Source organism: Cynara cardunculus, unplaced genomic scaffold, assembly GCF_001531365.2.
Source record: "Cynara cardunculus var. scolymus isolate 2C unplaced genomic scaffold, CcrdV1 Un_Scaffold_2896, whole genome shotgun sequence".
NCBI lineage: Eukaryota > Viridiplantae > Streptophyta > Magnoliopsida > Asterales > Asteraceae > Cynara > Cynara cardunculus.
Genome location: NW_020201265.1, coordinates 40,409 through 57,627, shown reverse-complemented (window position 1 = coordinate 57,627; position 17,219 = coordinate 40,409). Strand labels below are relative to the sequence as shown.

Sequence of the window (17,219 nt, the reverse complement as noted above, 5' to 3'; positions counted from 1 at the left end):
CTTCAAATTTATATCTTATTTAAATATAAAAACACAATTTTTTTTCTCAAAACTATATATATATATATATTATATTAAATGAAACATTAAAAAATCAGAATGTATCTAATTGTTTTATGCAAATACGTTTATGTTTTACTCTTAAACCAAAATTGAGACTTCAAAATTAAATTTCTTCTAAAGGGGTGTTTGTGATTGTTTATTTGAAACAACTTATAATTTTTTACAGAAGTCTTTATTAACTTACTATAAGTTAGAAAATTTTAACATCTTCAAAAACTTTTTATTATCAATTTAGCATCGATATAAATTATTTATCCAACACAAAAAAAAATGTTTATTATCAATATCATATCAAAATAAATCAATAAATTATTTTTATTGAAAATCCCAAACACCCCTAATTATTTAAGTGACATCATGTTTCGAACAAAAGAATGCGAGCATATTTTTGTTAGATGGTTACTTTGAGCATCGAAACTCAAAAAATTTATTGGAAAATTATAAATTCCGTGTTCACAAAACAAGCACCTGCAAAGACTTGTAGAATCCCTGCTTGCCTTGGGCTATTTCTTCTCAGGATCATCACATCACGTCGTACCTGCAAACAAATCCATGGATGCCAAGATCGGGAAGTTCTTTGAGTCGGTAGGCACGTTTTTCACCGGCGGCGATTCTATTCCTTGGTGCGACTCGGACATTGTTGTTGTAAGTAGTATCTGGTTCATTCCTATTAATTCAAAGTTCTTTTAAGTTTGTGATTCATGATCTGGAAAACCGAGTTTTCTTAAGACTTGAACTTCGAACTTATCATTAAATTCTTGTATGTCGATGATTTTAGCACAATAAGAAGTGTTCTCTAGCGGTTTGCTTTCTTGTTCTTTGCTGTTATGTAGCATAATTTTGTTTTTGGTATTATTTTGAGTTGTTCTCTTTTTGTTTCTTTCAAAACTGTGGGAATGGAACGAAGATGTTGAAATACATGGTTCTAGGTTTAGGTCGTAGTCGAATTAGAATTGTGTCTTCTACCTTTCGATCTTTGGAATTCTTCATCAAGTGAAGTATGTAAGATTTTAAATTCGTTGTCTAAATGTTAGAATTTGAGGTATTGATCAGAAATGTATTTGATGAAGTCGGTCTCCGTGCGGAATGGTTAAGTGAGATGCTAGATGAGTTCTATGTTAATTTATATGCTATGAAGCTTGCTATAATTGCTTACTGTTTTCTGTATGATAGATATCTGTATGATAGTTATCAGGAGGACTTTTACAAGTGATCAATTAACACAAAAGCTTGAAGACCAAAATGAATAGATAAATTTTTGAGCTTTAGACATTATGATGAGTCATACTTACCGGATGGTAGGATTTGCATAGGGTTACTGAATTCCTAAAGTAAAAATAAACATTCTGCTTGAGTGATACCTTCAATAGAAACAAGTGGCTTTTCAATTGCTTAAACCCCAATAATTTAAATTTAGGGCGAGAAAGCAGTTGTTTAAAARTTTGAAGGATAAATACTTGATAATTGATGAAAACATACATAAAAGGAAAGACCTCCATCCATACAGGAGGTCAACTTTTGATTTTGGAAACTCAAGTTAGGTTTTTAACTTCAAAATTGACCCCACAAACTACTCTAAACTTAAAGACCTTCATATAGAGTTTTGCATCAAGCTTTATGCCTTTGGCAAAGCAATGATCAGGATTTTGAAACCACAAATTTATAAAGTAACCTATTTAATATTTATAAAGTGAAAATGCATATCTTATAGAATGGAACAATAATATGTTGGTTCCAATTAAGATTCAAAGCTTTCTCTATTGGATTCAAAAAGCTTTCTCTAAATCAAAATAACCGCTAGAAGAGAAGTACTTTGAAGCCTAATATAACCAGGATTGCTGAATCAAATATGATTTATGTATTAACAGTTCTCTTGAAGTTGGAGGATAGATATCATTCATTCTCAATTTGACAAACGCAAAGTCAAGAATTTCATCAGATAAAACTCGGGGAAACTTAAAACAGCAAACAACGTTTCCAGCAACAGTTGGCCATAATACAGTCTGGATGACTCCTCTTAACCAGATAACTCCTGACAGAGTAGCTCCTTCTTACCGACTCGCTTATTCTCCCTTCAAAAGAATTCTCCATGCAAAATTAGATGATTTAAAAGGTTGTTCATATAAAACCCTTGAGAATGCCATTGTGAAAGAAGATTTTGACCGACTGGGATGGCCGTAATGCATGGGCTTGGAAGAGCCATAACACATGGTGGCGGCACAGGTGACAGGTGGGGATATTATGTGCTTTGTTTGGAATGATGGTCACAAGTAATGATCCCCTTCAATTCTTGTTCTCTCTCCTGTGCGGTTCTAGATAAAGAAATGAGAAATAGACTGGATGAATACATAATTACTCACAGGGACCCTGCCCACATCAATGACAACATAACCAGAGAGTGTAATCACTCTATCCAGCCACCGACACTGTAGGTTTCCACATAATGTCGTGGCAACAAATAGGCTGAAGTGTTGGATGAAGAACAGTTGGCTGAAGAGAGTAGCAATTAACACAAATGTACTGAACTGAAATAAACTGATGGATAGCTGAACTACATTGTATTAAATCTTGTCCCATTACTGTTCCTTGAGCTTCTAAAATTTGTGCAACTATCCTTGAACTAGGATTTCGGAATTGTCCTTGGAATACATTATCTCTGCAATCTGGTCTAGAGTTTCACATTTTTGCGTGAGCCTGTGGACTTCCTGAAAATTGCAGAACGATTCATAGACCTTCATAATTCACAAAACTGATCTTGTGCTTTATAGAAGCTGCCGGAGGTCTCTGTAGTGGAGTCTGGGGTCTGCAGGTGGTGGGGATCCAGAACCAAGGAGATCTACTGGGATCAATGAGATGAAATGGAAATCTGACGCTAGCTATAATGGCAGACAACATCCCTATGCTGCTAACTGTGGAAGCACCTTCCAGGGTTATACTCTAGAGCTCTGATAACATGTAACAATTAGGATCCAAAAGCTTAATAAGGAGCCAGAACACAAAGAGTCTTGGAGCCAAAATACACTGATGACAAACAAAAAATATTCTATAAGCCTAATATAACAAGGACTCTTAACCCCTGATAAAATTCTCTCCCGAAAGGAAATTTAGGTCAACTTCCTTTCTCTTGCAAGTATGCTGGGATGCAGGAGTTATTGATATTGTCTAAATATCATATCTCTATTAATTAAGAGAGGATAACATTACGAGAACCTATTGCACAAGTGTTTGTTGCAGGCTGTATTGTATTTATCATAGTCAAATCTTCTTCAATCATAAAATGCTTGCAGCTATACTGGACTTGGCACCCTTTTGTGATTCTAGCCCTTCTTCATGTGAAGCATTGTCTTTTATTCCTTCACCAGTCAATCAAGACTAGAGTGTCTTGCACTTGTATATTGTTTTCAAGATATTGTTAACAAAATTTTCAAATCTCGTGTTAGTTAAATAACGAGTAACCACTGCTATGTTCTGGTTAAACTTCTCATCAAATCTAGAACTCTAAAGCTTGGTTTTAAAAAGCGCGATGCGGTCCGATGCGTTAAGGGTCCCGGAAGCCGATGCGTGATGCGTGATGCTGATGCGCTCGCATCACGCACGTGATGCGCCCGGTATTCAAAAAATATTTATAAATTAATTCTACATATCAATTTCTACCTTAAAAATACGTACCTATCAAAATACTTCATTTATAACATAAAGTAGTTAAAAAAGTGGCATTAAAATCTTAAAAAGTTCGTGAATCAGAATAACAGAAGTACATAACACGCAAACTACTACCATGAAGAACACAATTACACAAGTACATGTCTAATAGTCCTAATCCCTAAACTAAATGACCAACCAAGTGACCAACCAAGTGAGCAACTAATACTCCCCAAGATCAGCATCATCAAACCCCAACACGGGTTCTCTAACCCCAGGTTCTATTTTACATAACTAAGAAGCCCAACTAAAAAAAGCCCAACTAAAAAGCCCAAGTAAACACTAAAAAAGGGAGCCCAAAATGCAACATACATGATGAGCTGATGCCTAAGTGATGCACGCATCGTGTGATGTGTAGGTGATGCGTTCGCATCATGGAATCGCATCGCATCAGCCTCTTTGATGCGTTCTGTCCAGCGCATCAGAACGCATAATGCGTGCATTTTTAAACCAAGCTCTAAAGCAGTTAAGTTTATAACCAGTCTTGTGATGATGTGAAAGGCCATGCATAAGTGATGTGACCGACCAATCCAGCATTGAGTTCCTATTGATACGACTATACGAGTCCGATAAGAGGTGGAAAAATGTGTTATAGACTCGTCTATTACAGATCAAATAAGCAACACGTCATATGGGTAACAGTTCACAAGATTAGAGTTTGATTTAATTAAGGATGTGCATACATTAGCCTGGAAAATTACAGTTATGCAAAAATGAAGTGGATTGATAAGTGAATTTGCGTCCCTACGTCATTAGATGGTGTGTTGATGCAAATACTAGTTCTATAAAGATCACATGGAAACCTTTTCTTTTCACTTGTACCCTCAGGATCTCTTGATTTATCTATGTTGTATTGGTAATTTGGTACTACCAAATGCTTGTTTGGGTGCTTAATCTCTGTAAATAGTGAGTATTTCAATTGAATGATAATCAGTACAATCTCCTGAAGTTCGATGCTTTTACTTTTACCTTCACCTCAAGTTGTCTGGTTCAGTAGTTTTGCTGATACAGTAGCAAACACAGGTAATAGCATCAGCAAAAGAACGTTATTATGTGTTTCCAGCCCATGCTGAAGTCCAGATGTCCTTGTACAATTGAAAGGGCATAAAGCTTATGCCATAGCATCACATTCACTATGCTCCTTCAAAAATCCCCCTCGTGTTCTTGTGACATTATTCAATTTCCAATTCTGTTACAGGGTTGTGAGCGCGAGGTTGCTGAAGCTGAGAAAGGCTCTACTGATGAACTCAAAAGTGAGTGCCTTCTGCGCTTATCATGGGCTCTTGTTCACTCAAAGCGATCTGAAGATGTACAACGTGGGATAGCTATGCTGGAAGGTGAACATATGAATATGAATATGTTCAATTGTCAGTTCTGAGTATGAAGTTGGATGGTCCATACTGTCTGAATACGTATATATTTCAGTTTTAGTGAAATTATGACTGTTCAAAAACACAGTTCTTTTGTGCTTAGCTGAAGAACATCTTTTCTTATTCTATCATTTATTTCTTAATACTACCTCTGACCATATCCCTCCGATGATTAGAGTGATGAACTAGTTTTTGAGATGTTTGGATTGTTAAATGTAAAATCAAAAACTAAAATGGTTCAAAGTCATCACTTTATATTTCCTTCAACTTCAAATGCACCTGGCTTATTAGAGCACTTTTTACTTCTACTTGGTTGTGGCAGCTTCATTGCCTAGCACAAGTAGCCCCTTGCAAATGAGAGAAAAGATGTATCTACTTGCCGTTGGGTATTATAGAAGTGCGGACTACTCAAGGAGCAGGCACCTAGTTGATCGCTGCTTGGAGGTATGGTCTTTTGTTTTCTAAACTCCTCATGGAACTTCTATCAATTATTGTTTTTGCTCATTTGAGAAACTAAGCACTCATTTCTTCCTGAAGGTCACGGATTTGAGTTAAAATAGCAGCCTATTTGCAAAAAGTACATGGGAAAATTTTGCTTAGACCTTTTCCAGGGTTTATTTAGGAGAACCTTTTTACAGTTTTTTTAAATGCATGAACTTCAACATTTTCTCTAGGCATTTTTGTTTTAGGAAGAGACGTTCTTAAATCTATCAAGAAGGTCGGGCATTTAAAAAATTCTGTTAGAAGGTTATTCTCCTAACTAATCCCCTTTCCGACCCTATTGCAAAGCCAATTCTACGAATATAAAATAAAGCCTAATTCTCTTCTAAAACATCAAATACACCTCCCTCTTTACATTTTATGCATTTTAAACTTCCATTGTACTGTCCTCACAATATTATTTATATATGGCTTCTATATCTTTATTAATTGATGTAATCTATTAAATATTAATAAAAGATAATATAGAAACGGTATAAGATAAAAATTGGAAACTACATAAACTTTTTTCTTTGGTGTTGTAAAGTAAAGTTTGTGTAGTTTCCAATTTTTTCTATGTCTTTGACAAAACTTTCTAATGATATATTTTGTCATAAAAATTATTTATCTTATTATAATTTAATAAATTACATTAAATAATCAAGATATATAAAATATATTAACAACTCATTAGGGCTAAATTGGTCATTTTATCTGTTCTGTCCCGTCCAGTTCTGTTTTACCAAATGCTAAACAGTTGTTCAGTCCTGTTTAGTCTGGATACCAAATGCACCCTTTAGGGTGTGTTTGGTACACAAATGAGACTGGACCGAATAAACTGGGCTAGACTGGATTGGACAGATGAAAGTGAGGTAGGCGGGTGAAAGAGTTCTGGTAGGTTTTTTATTTTACATGTGTAGTTTAGTAATTTACCAATCTTGTTCCATCTCATTAGTTTTTGCTCCACTTATTTTTGGTGGGATAAAGAAGTGCATTTTGTCCATTCAGTCTCGTTCTGTCCAAGTCTAATGTTGCGCCAAACATGGGAGAATAAGTTTTTGTTCCGTCGTGTTCCTTATATGATCCTCTATAAAGGCGGCTTTGGGTCTGTTTGCATTTGTTTTCTCATATTAATCGATGTACTGAATGCATCAATTCTCCTATGCACTAAAAAATCGAATTATACAGATTGCACCGGAATGGAGGCAGGCAATAACTCTCAAGAAATCAATTGAAGACCGTATAAAGAAAGGCAAGTCAAAACCTTTGTAACTCGTGCATTTCTTTCACAAGCCGAGGGTCTACGCTTTTTCAGGAAACCCCACCTCCGTGCGGGATATATTTGGTCGGGAAAATGGAGTTAATGGTTTGTTGTATTGTGTATGCAGATGGAGTAATTGGCATAGGCATCGCGGCCACAGCTGTTGGTCTTGTGGCTGGTGGACTTGCAGCGGCTCTGTCTCGCAAGAAGTGACCGATATACATCCATACATGTAATATCATACTGTGCATAACAAAACTAATATTTCCCAAACAAACATGTTTATGTTGCTTGTAAACTTTGAAAACTGTTGTCTACAAGGTTTGGTTTTCTTTTTTGCTTTCTAAAAGCTGCCACGTGGGGGCTCTCCATTGGTTAACGAACCGGTTAAAATGGAGTGGGTGTTGAGAACCAGTTGCACCTTGGTTACACATTTTTTGGTTAAGTATATATTATGAAACAAAGTGATGAAGTCCTTAACCTCGGTGTAATAGGATGTAGCGGGTTAAAGAAAGGAAGATCTTGAATGGTCTACAATTCGAGCAGGTTCCTGATCTGCTCGAATTGTCTCGAGCAGGTTCCTATTATTATTGTATGTAACAATTAGAAGGATGTACCGGGTTAAAGAAAGGAACCTGACCGATAAAGTAGACAAATATGGAAGAGATCCTTAACCCTACTTTATTAAAAATCAGATTTGATAAATTCACTGATCATAATTATTATTGTATGTGTTTTTTGGTCAATACAAGAACAAGATGTTTGTTTAAAACTATCGTTTACATAATTACTCATTAAATACTTCACAATTTTTAAAACTAAAAAATAGATTAAAAATAAGTAGAAGATAATCTATTATATATATTATTATAACAACCAAAAGCAAGTTTTTTTTTATCACATTTACTTTTTTTAATTTACTTTTTATCTACGATTAACACATTAATCGTTAAGCTATTCAACTTTTTGTTTTTTCTAACTTTATTTTCAGTATTTTATAAATGAAATTTGAATCTATAAATATGTAAATCTATAAATATTTTTATTTATATAAATACATGTATATTTTTATTTTTATGACATAAATAAACCATGTGTGATAACCGGATTCTGGTTATACATCTGAGGTAACTATTATGTGATTATGTTGTTACGTGAATATGTGATTAATTGTTAAAATTAATCATGTGTGTATATACATACAAGAGAATGATACGTAAATATGTGCATATTTGTATATTCATGCATGGGTTGATATATATATATATATATATATATATATATATATATATATCTAATAAACAAGTAACTTGGGAGCCATGTTTCATCTTTTGATGAGACGGTTACAAGGATTTCCCGCCTAAACATGTATGCAGACATAATTTACATTAGTGGTTCAAAGAGCCTATTTGGTTGACATCCATCCATGTAAACATAACTGATTTCGTACGAAAAGTTTGGATTTCCATTCCCAAGACTTATAAGTCTGATCTCTATAGACTTTTTCAAACAAAAAAGTCTGGGAAATTCCGAGTTGCAAGTCTGAATTTAACTATGAAGTGTCTTTCAGACTTGTAGGAATTCAAATGAAGTAAAACCCTAATCATGTCTTCTTCATCTTCGATCTGTCGACCTTAACCAAGATAGGAACTGGATCGGGGATGGAGGCTGTTACCTTCACTCCTCACAGTACCATAGAAGCGTGACCAGAGATGGTGGTCTGAGTGAAATCAACCGCCACTAGATTCAACATGATTAGAGATGAGGGGCTGGATATGGTTCTCTGTACAAACCCAAATTCGAGACTGAGCTTGTTGACTTGAGGAGGATATCTCGATACAACCCACCTGTTTCCCTCTTTTTCTCCGATGAACATCACCGGACCTGTACTTCCTCCATCTGCTCAACGACTTTTTGCCTAAAAAAACCTAAAACTCCGAAATAAACCTCCTCCACTTCATCCCCAAACATCAATGCTTCATTTTCTTGTGTAAGATCACGATTCATAATCCAAAATAAAGCATCGATGCACGAGTCAAGTTCTGGATCAATGGCCACACTTCGTAAGCTATTTGTATTCGTTTTTGATTTAGGCTTACAATTTACATCATTTTTGTGTAACAAATTTTTTGAATCGATGTGTATGTTCTTGAGTTTGATTTGAACTCCTCTTCAGAGTTGAAGTTCAGAGTTACGTTTCTGAATTATAAGAAGTCAGAATTCTTGTGATTCAGAATTATGCTTATAGATACTTTCTAGACTTAGAAGACAACTCTGAATTTTTCTTATTCAAAGTTAAGTCCAGAGTTATTTTTCAGCCAATAGAACTCTGAATTCTTGTGCTTCAGAGTTAATGTTCAAAGTTTTCTTTTAGACCTGAGAAAAAGTTTCAACCCATTTTGCTCATTTAAAATACCCCGTGTAATACACGGGTTCGAACCTAGTATATATATATATATATATATATATATATATATAGGGGCCTAATCAAATGAGAACTAAATAGTTTGTGGTAACCGTGAGGTCCAATATAAACCAATCATTTAAGATAATTATTAGTATATTTTAAATAATCATAAAGGGTAATTTGGTAAAAAAAAATTGACAACTCATTTGGTAACCAGTCATAAATTCTCTCTTTCTCTCTTTACCAATCCCTCTATCGTTTCGCTGCAAAATTTGTAATTTACTCTTTATTAGGACTAGGACAAAGGGAGTACTAAAGAAAATGTCGAACGAAGTAGGGTTTTGATCTCCTGGTTTGTGCCTTTTCCTTGGAAACGATTGCCAGAGATTCGTCTGAACTTCCTTTGAGGTTGGATATGGTGATAGGTTGTGGCAGAGCATCCAAAAAGCAGATCAAGATACCGAAAACAAGGGACTCCCTTCATCTGCATATGCAGTCCTTTCCTACGACAACCTTTTGATTGAAATCTTACTTCGATTACCGGCGATCTCATTTCATCTGTTCAAATTTGTCTCCAAACCCTGGTTATCTCTCATCATATCCTAATTCCACTTTTCGCCGGAGCCAAATCACTAACATCGATCCCCCATCTGGTCTCTTTCTCCAGCGACCTAAATATTCATTTGGATATGATTTCGTGCCATTCGATGTTAGAATTCCGGCCAACAGACCTCTAGTCAAGACTACTTTAGGTATCACAGTGGTATTGAAATCAATGGTATCACAATGCATCTTATATGTGCTTGGGTATCACATTGAGTTCTTCTGTGTGGTTGATCAAAGATGTAACACAGTGGTATCACAATGCATCTTATATGTGCTTGGGTATCACACTGTGTCTTTTGTTTAACAGAGCCAATAGTTTTAGGTATCACAGTGGTGTCACCGGAGGACGGGGGACGGAGAGAGAAGAGAGGAAAGTTTTAAAATACCTAAAATATCCTTGCATTAAAATTTTAATTCAAAATTTCCAAAAATTATAAATTTTCTAGTTTATCTATTGATTTGTGGTTGAGATTGAATCTCACTGTTATCACAAACTACTTAGTTCTCCCTTGAATGGGCCCCTATATATACATATAATAAATAAGTAACTTAGGCACATGTTATCTTCTAGTAAGTCTGTTATCTTGTTTTTCCGGCCTAAACACGTATCTAGACACAATTTATATTAGTGGTTTAATTAGACTCATTTGAATGTATCTAGACACAATTTACATTAACAGTTCAATTATACTCATTTGATTGACATGTGTCCTCTTATTCAATTTATTTTTGGGTTAATTAATTCGTGTGATAATTGATTCCGAAAAAAATGGTGTTTACTTTTCATTTCTGAATTCAATTTTATTCTAGGGTTAACTTCATTTTCTTCTAAATTCAATTTACTGAAAAGTTCTACTTAGAGTTATTTCAAAAGAACAAGTCTGAAGTCATTCTTCAGAGTTAGCTCACCCGAACACTGAAGTTTGCTTTTTCAGACATAGCTCGCCCGAACTCTAGAATCTGAACTCTGAAGTCTTCTTTTTTCAGACTTAGAAGTCTGAACCCTGAAGTATTTTTTTTAAAACTTAGAAAAGAAGTCTGAACTCTGAAGTCTTCTACAATTCTGAAGAGTACAAGTCTGAAGAGTCATTTTTCAGAGTTAGCTCACCCGAATTCTGAAATCTTCTTTTTTGATTTAGCTCACCCGAACTCTGAAGTCTAATCTCAGAAGTCTTTTTTTCAGACTTAAAAGTCTGAACTCTAATTTAATGGGATTGATTTTATACTTTTGCGTTATTTCCAGAGACAAGTCTGAAGAGTCATTCTTCAGAGTTAGCTCACTCGAACTCTGTAGTCTTCTTTTCTAGACGGAGCACCATGCAGAGCCTCTACATCTTGCTTCTCTATACATAGCTCTAAAGTCTGAAGAGTTTTACTTAAGAGTAATGTCAAGAGTACAAGTCTTGTAATAAACTTATCTAGACTTTGAAAATAAGTCTTTTAAGACTTACACTTAGTCTTGTAAGCCAGAGTCCGTATGGGTGGTCTAGCTTCTGGATGGCTTTGCTTCTAGTTGTTTATTAGAACCTTGGAAAAATATTTCAATCCATCATAAAGGAACCAAAGGGGATCTGGTTGATTTTCATGTTTAACCAGATGGTCTCTCGTTGTAAATGGAACTCAAATTCTTTTAGTATTTAACATTTTTTTGACCCAGGGGGCTCTAGATAGACGAACTAGAGGATCTGGTCGACCAGAGGGCCTTTGGTTGGCCTTGCTTTTGGTTGGTGAGTCCACAGGGGCTCTGGTCCTTAAGGACCATAGGAGCTTTGGTTGGTCTTGCTCTGTATGATGCAAACTTTACCATAAGGTATTTTTTTAAAGATATTGGGTATTTGAATAATTCTGAACTCAAGGTCTTCAGACTTCGTCTTCAGATTTAACACAACGCTCTTCTAAGTTTAAATTCAATTTATTGATATAGTTTCATTTCTAAATTCAATTTTATTCTAAGGTTAACTTTATTTTAACTAATTATTGATATAATTTCATTTATGAATTAAAGTCTGAAAAGTCATTCTTCAGAGTTATTCTTAAGAGTCATACTTCAGAGTTATTTCAATAATACAAGTCTGAAATCATTTTTCAAAGTTTTACTTTAGAATTATTTCAAGAGTGCAAGTGTGAAGTCATTCTTCAGAGTTATATTTCAGAGTTATTTCAAGAGTACAAGTCTGAAGAGTCATTCTAAAGAGTTAGCTCACCCGAGCTTTGAAGTCTGCTTTTTCAGACATAGCTCACCCGAACTCTGGAGTCTGAACTCTATAGTCATTTTTTTAGACTTAGAAAAAGAAGTCTGAAGTCTTCTTCTTCAGACTTAGAATTGTGAACTCTGAAGTCTTCTACAATTCTGAAGAGTACAAGTCTGAAGAGTCATTCTAAAGAGTTAGCTCACCAAACTTTGAAGTATGGTTTTTCACACTTAGCTCACCCGAACTCTAGAGTCTGAAGTCTGAAGTCTTCTTTTTCAGACTTAGAAGTCTGAACTCTGAGGTCGTTTTTTTAGACTTAGAAAAAGAAGTCTGAAGTCTTCTTTTTCAGACTTAGAAGTCTGAACTCTGAAGTGTTCTACAAGTCTGAAGAGTCTTCAGAGTTAGCTCATCCAAATTCTGAAGTCTTCTTTTTCAGACTTAGCTCACCTGAACTCTGAAGTCTTTTTTTTTTTTTTTTTCCAAACTTAGAAGTCTGAACTCTGATTTAGTGGGATTGATTTTATACTTCAGAGTTATTTCATGAGTACAAGTCTAAAGAGTCATTATTCAGAGTTATTTATAGAGTACAAGTATAAAGAGTCGTTCTTCAAAGTTAGCTCACTCGAACTCTGAATTCTTTTTTCCAGACAGAGCACCATACATAGCACCATGTAGATCCCTTACACATACAGAGCTCTGAGTCTGAAGAGTTTTACTTCAGAGTTATTTCAAGAATACAAGTCTGAAGTCATTATTTAGAGTTATATTTTAGAGTTATTTCAAGAGTACAAGTCTGAAGAGTCATTCTAAATTTACTTCTAAGTTTAAATTCAATTTACTTATATAGTTTCATTTCTAACTTTCATTTTACTCTAGGGTTAACTTCATTTTAACTAATTATTGATATAGGTTCACTAAATTCAAGTCTGAAAAGTCATTTTTAGAGCTATTTTTCAGAGTTATATACTTCAGAGTTATTTCAAGAGTACAAGTCTGAAGTATTATCGTACTTTTGATGGTGATTCATATTTGTAAGATAAGTTTCTGACATGATTTAATTTTTTCAAATTACACTGTATAATACACGGGATCAAACCTAGTATATATATATATATATATATATATGGGAGCGATCAAATGCAAACCACTCAATTTGTACAAACCGTGCAAACCGCATTCAACCAATCATAATTTTTCATTTTGTTCATTTTTTTGTAATTATGAGAGGTTGATTAATCATTTTTATTATGGAGGGTGTTAATCATAGATATTATCATCTTCATTATTTTAATTTTAGAGAAATACATGAAACAGTTTCATTAATGTTAGAGAAATACATGAAACAGTTAAAAAAAATATTATATGAAACAATTTCACAAGATTAAACAATTTCATGAAAAAATTTCATAAGATTAAACAATGAAATCGACAGATGGAGGTGGTTTGCACGGTTTACACAAATGAGGGCGGTTTTCATATGATCATTCATCTCTCTCTCTCTCTCTCTCTCTCTCTCTATATATATATATATATATATATATATAGGGGCTGGTTCAAATGTCAACCAAGTTTATTGTGTTTGTTAACCAATCTTGGCCATTGATCTTTGAAATTTGTGGCTAAGATCATTCATGACATAAAGTGTAATTAATTGCACACATAGACAAGGTAACATAAGTAAACTATATTTACAAAGGGTTTTTTGGGAAAAGGTTTTTGATGTTCAATAATGACAATGAGATGTTTTGTAACATTCCATTAATGATAATGAGATGTTTTGTAACTGCCCATTAATAGCAATGTAACTATCCGAGAATTAATCTCGTCATCGAATCAAAACCAACAACAAGATCCCCAACACTAGATTCTTCTACAATTTTTTTTGTTAATGGTTCATATGTGAACAAGTATTCGATATTTATGGGAATTGTTCATGTGTGAACATGAGTGTATATGGAAAAAAGTCATAAACGACACAAGTGTGCATATATATATGTTAATCTGTGTTTGTATTTGATACAAGGGTTCATATATGTCAATTTGTGTTCGTAACTGACTCAATGATTCATATATGTCGAGTTGTGTTCATATGGTTGTACGAATATTCATATACATATATATGTGAATTTGTATTCATATGGTCACACATGTTCATCATATTTCGTATGTTCATTTGTGTCAATATGTGTTCATATTCATACCAACTGTACATATATGTTAATCTGTATTCGTAATTGACACAAGGGTTCATGTATGTCAATTTTTGTTCGCAATTGACACAAGAGTTCATATATGTCAATTTTTGTTCGTAATTGACACAAGGGTTCATATATGTCAATTTCTGTTCGTAATTGACACAAGGGTTCATATATGTCGAGTTGTGTTCATATGGTTGTACAAATGTTTATATATGTGAATTTGTGTTCATATGTCACACAAGTTCATCATATTTTGTATGTTCATTTGTGTCAATATGTGTTCATATTTATTCCAACTGTACATATAGGTCAATCTGTTTTCGTAATTGTCACAAGTGTTCATATATGTCAATTTGTGTTCGTAATTGACATAATGATTCATATATGTAGAGTTGTGTTTATATGGTTGTTGTACGAGTATTCTCATATGTGAATTTGTGTTCATGTGGTCACACATGTTCATCATCTTTCGTATATGTCAATTTGAACGATACTAAAAACTTTACTACCGGGTTTCCTCCACCAATCACAAATTCATAAACATTAGAGATAGAAAATCAATATTAAAAGAAAACAAGATTAATATAAGTTAACACAAATTATGAGATTTTATGATTTTGTAACTCCCAATTAATGATATAGAGTTACATAAAAAATTTACATATGTACCCTTGTCATTAAATTCTAAGATAAATACATGAACCTAATACTAAGATGTATTATGATTGGTTGTAAATGATTAACAAAGTTAAAACAATAATTTGAGTGCACATTTGAAACAAATTTTTTCTCTTTCTATATATATATATATGTATATATCTATGAACCTAATATTAAGATGTATTATAATTAATTAATAAAGTTAATATAATAATTTAGATTAACATTTAAATACAACACTCTTTCTGTATATATATTTATTTATGTGAACATCAAATATTTACTTTAAGTTATATTTTATAATATAATGATTCGATTAAAATAAGATAGAATAACAATTCACAAAGAAACCGTAGAAATGAAAAAAGACAAACAAGTTTGGATGGATGCCACTCCCACTCCCACGTGACTTCATGCCATCAAATTTAAAGCTGACAAGTGGTGAACTGTAGTCACCTCCGTCACCCACGCCACCGTTATCTACCCCACCTCACTCCCATCTCTCTCTCTCTCTCTCTCTCTCTCTCTCTCTCTTTATATATATATACATACTCATTCGCAATTCCACAAGTAACCATGGCTCCACATATGGCAACCAAGACCATCGCAATGCTCCTCTTCACGCTGCTTCTCCTCTTCACTTCCTCTCGTTAGTATCGTATCATCATCATTATACATATTTAGTATCTTATCATCATCATTATAGTTTGAGGTTCAAATTAAAACAGTAATTAAATTAACGAATACAAAAACGGTTAAATCACGTACAAAATCATACAATTTAACGTCGAACACAAAGGGTGAGAGTGCGACGTGAGGTTGCATGTATTCTTTTATTAGGTCATTGTTGTCGTATGAATCAATGTCCCTCTCTCTCTCTCTCTATATATATATATATATATAGTTGTTAATTAGAAGTTATAATATTAATTAATTTGTGGTTTATCAATGGAATGCTGCAGAGTTGGGAGCAGAAGCACGAATGTGCCAGTCTCAGAGCCACAAGTACCATGGAGCTTGTTTCCACAACCATAACTGCGCTCTGGTCTGCCGGAACGAGGGTTTCTCCGGCGGCATCTGCAGAGGGTTCCGCCGTCGGTGTTTCTGCACCAGGCTTTGTTAATTAAATCATCATGCATGTCTTTAGGTTTATGTGCTTTTCCTTCTGTGTATAATTAGGTAGACTAATTAATGGTATGTATGTACTGTATCCGGTTACTTAATGTGTTTTATTCTCACTCCCTTTTTCTTTTTGCTTTTTGCTTCATAATTAAGCATTTGGTATGGCAACTTAGGGGCCGCGGTAACTACTAACCGGATAATTTTTCTTACCTGATGAACATGATAAGAGTTAAAAATCTTACCCGATAAAAACAATGATAAAGATGAAGAGTTTTACTTGGTAAGTGAGGGTAACGACTCTTACCCGGATAAACGCTTACCGGGTAAATTGTTGCATACGATACCATTTTAATATACTACTATCTTACCCGGTAAAATAAATTACAGTGTTGACTCTTAATGATAAACACTTACCGCTTAAATATTTTGGTAAACGGCCCTTAATGAGGTTAAAATAATGTGTTGCCAAAGACAAAATGTTAAAAGCATTCATAGAGTGAGACCACTAGCAAGCGGGGAGGAGATGATGTCTCCACCTTTTGGACATCCTGCTTGTATTGCCACCTCTATACATTTATTTTTTATATTCAAATGGTGTTAATTTTTGAACAAATTTTCTTATATTTTTTCTAATAATCAAACTGTACCACTGTTTGAAAAATTTCTGGATCTGTAACTCCTCCCTCGATTCTTAATCATGCCTCCTTCTTGGGTATCACCGACAATTATCACCATGGTTATGATCACCGCTGGATCACCAACAGCTATATCGATGGATCAACAATGGTGGTATTAATTGATGGCTTACTTAGGGATCTTATCATCAACATATTTTCGATGTATTTTTTACCGACGGATTATTGACAACAATCTGTACACCGACGGGATTCCATCGATGATTATTAATTATTTTTTTAAGTGATTTTAAAATATTGTATTTTTCTATAAGAAATACGAAACTTGCCAATGCAGACGAGACATGCTGCTTGGTGTGACTCTAAGTTTGCCCTTAACTTTCTTTCCGCTCCAACTCGGTCCTGTACGCCTACTCCTGCTGTTGGTCCTCCTCTAACTCCATCCGCTTTTCTTGCAACTCGAGTGCCTATAAATATTTAATGTCGACGAGCAAAAGTATAAACATACGTATGTGAAAGAACC

At 34.2% G+C, this 17,219-nt stretch overlaps 2 protein-coding genes across 2 annotated transcripts; both read left to right on the top strand.

Annotated features, from left to right (window-relative positions):
• Positions 1–484: 484 nt before the first annotated feature.
• Positions 485–7,225, top strand: LOC112503352 (mitochondrial fission 1 protein A-like). Its single transcript, XM_025107409.1, has 5 exons — positions 485–708; positions 4,964–5,102; positions 5,458–5,579; positions 6,804–6,867; positions 7,004–7,225. Exons 1-5 carry the CDS (start codon positions 616–618, stop codon positions 7,087–7,089), a joined length of 504 nt encoding a protein of 167 aa, XP_024963177.1. The 5' UTR covers positions 485–615; the 3' UTR covers positions 7,090–7,225.
• Positions 7,226–15,521: 8,296 nt separating this feature from the next.
• LOC112503351 (defensin-like protein 1) lies at positions 15,522–16,172 on the top strand. The gene is made up of 2 exons (XM_025107408.1): positions 15,522–15,588; positions 15,902–16,172. Exons 1-2 carry the CDS (start codon positions 15,528–15,530, stop codon positions 16,060–16,062), a joined length of 222 nt encoding a protein of 73 aa, XP_024963176.1. The 5' UTR covers positions 15,522–15,527; the 3' UTR covers positions 16,063–16,172.
• The last annotated feature ends 1,047 nt before the right edge of the window (positions 16,173–17,219 follow it).

Coding starts and splice junctions, on each gene's coding strand:
- LOC112503352 (XM_025107409.1), top strand. CDS start 616: ATGGATGCCAAGATCGGGAAGTTCTTTGAGTCGGTAGGCACGTTTTTC. Junction 709..4,963: donor GCGACTCGGACATTGTTGTT/GTAAGTAGTATC, acceptor ATTCTGTTACAG/GGTTGTGAGCGCGAGGTTGC. Junction 5,103..5,457: donor TGGGATAGCTATGCTGGAAG/GTGAACATATGA, acceptor TGGTTGTGGCAG/CTTCATTGCCTAGCACAAGT.
- LOC112503351 (XM_025107408.1), top strand. CDS start 15,528: ATGGCAACCAAGACCATCGCAATGCTCCTCTTCACGCTGCTTCTCCTC. Junction 15,589..15,901: donor TCTCCTCTTCACTTCCTCTC/GTTAGTATCGTA, acceptor GGAATGCTGCAG/AGTTGGGAGCAGAAGCACGA.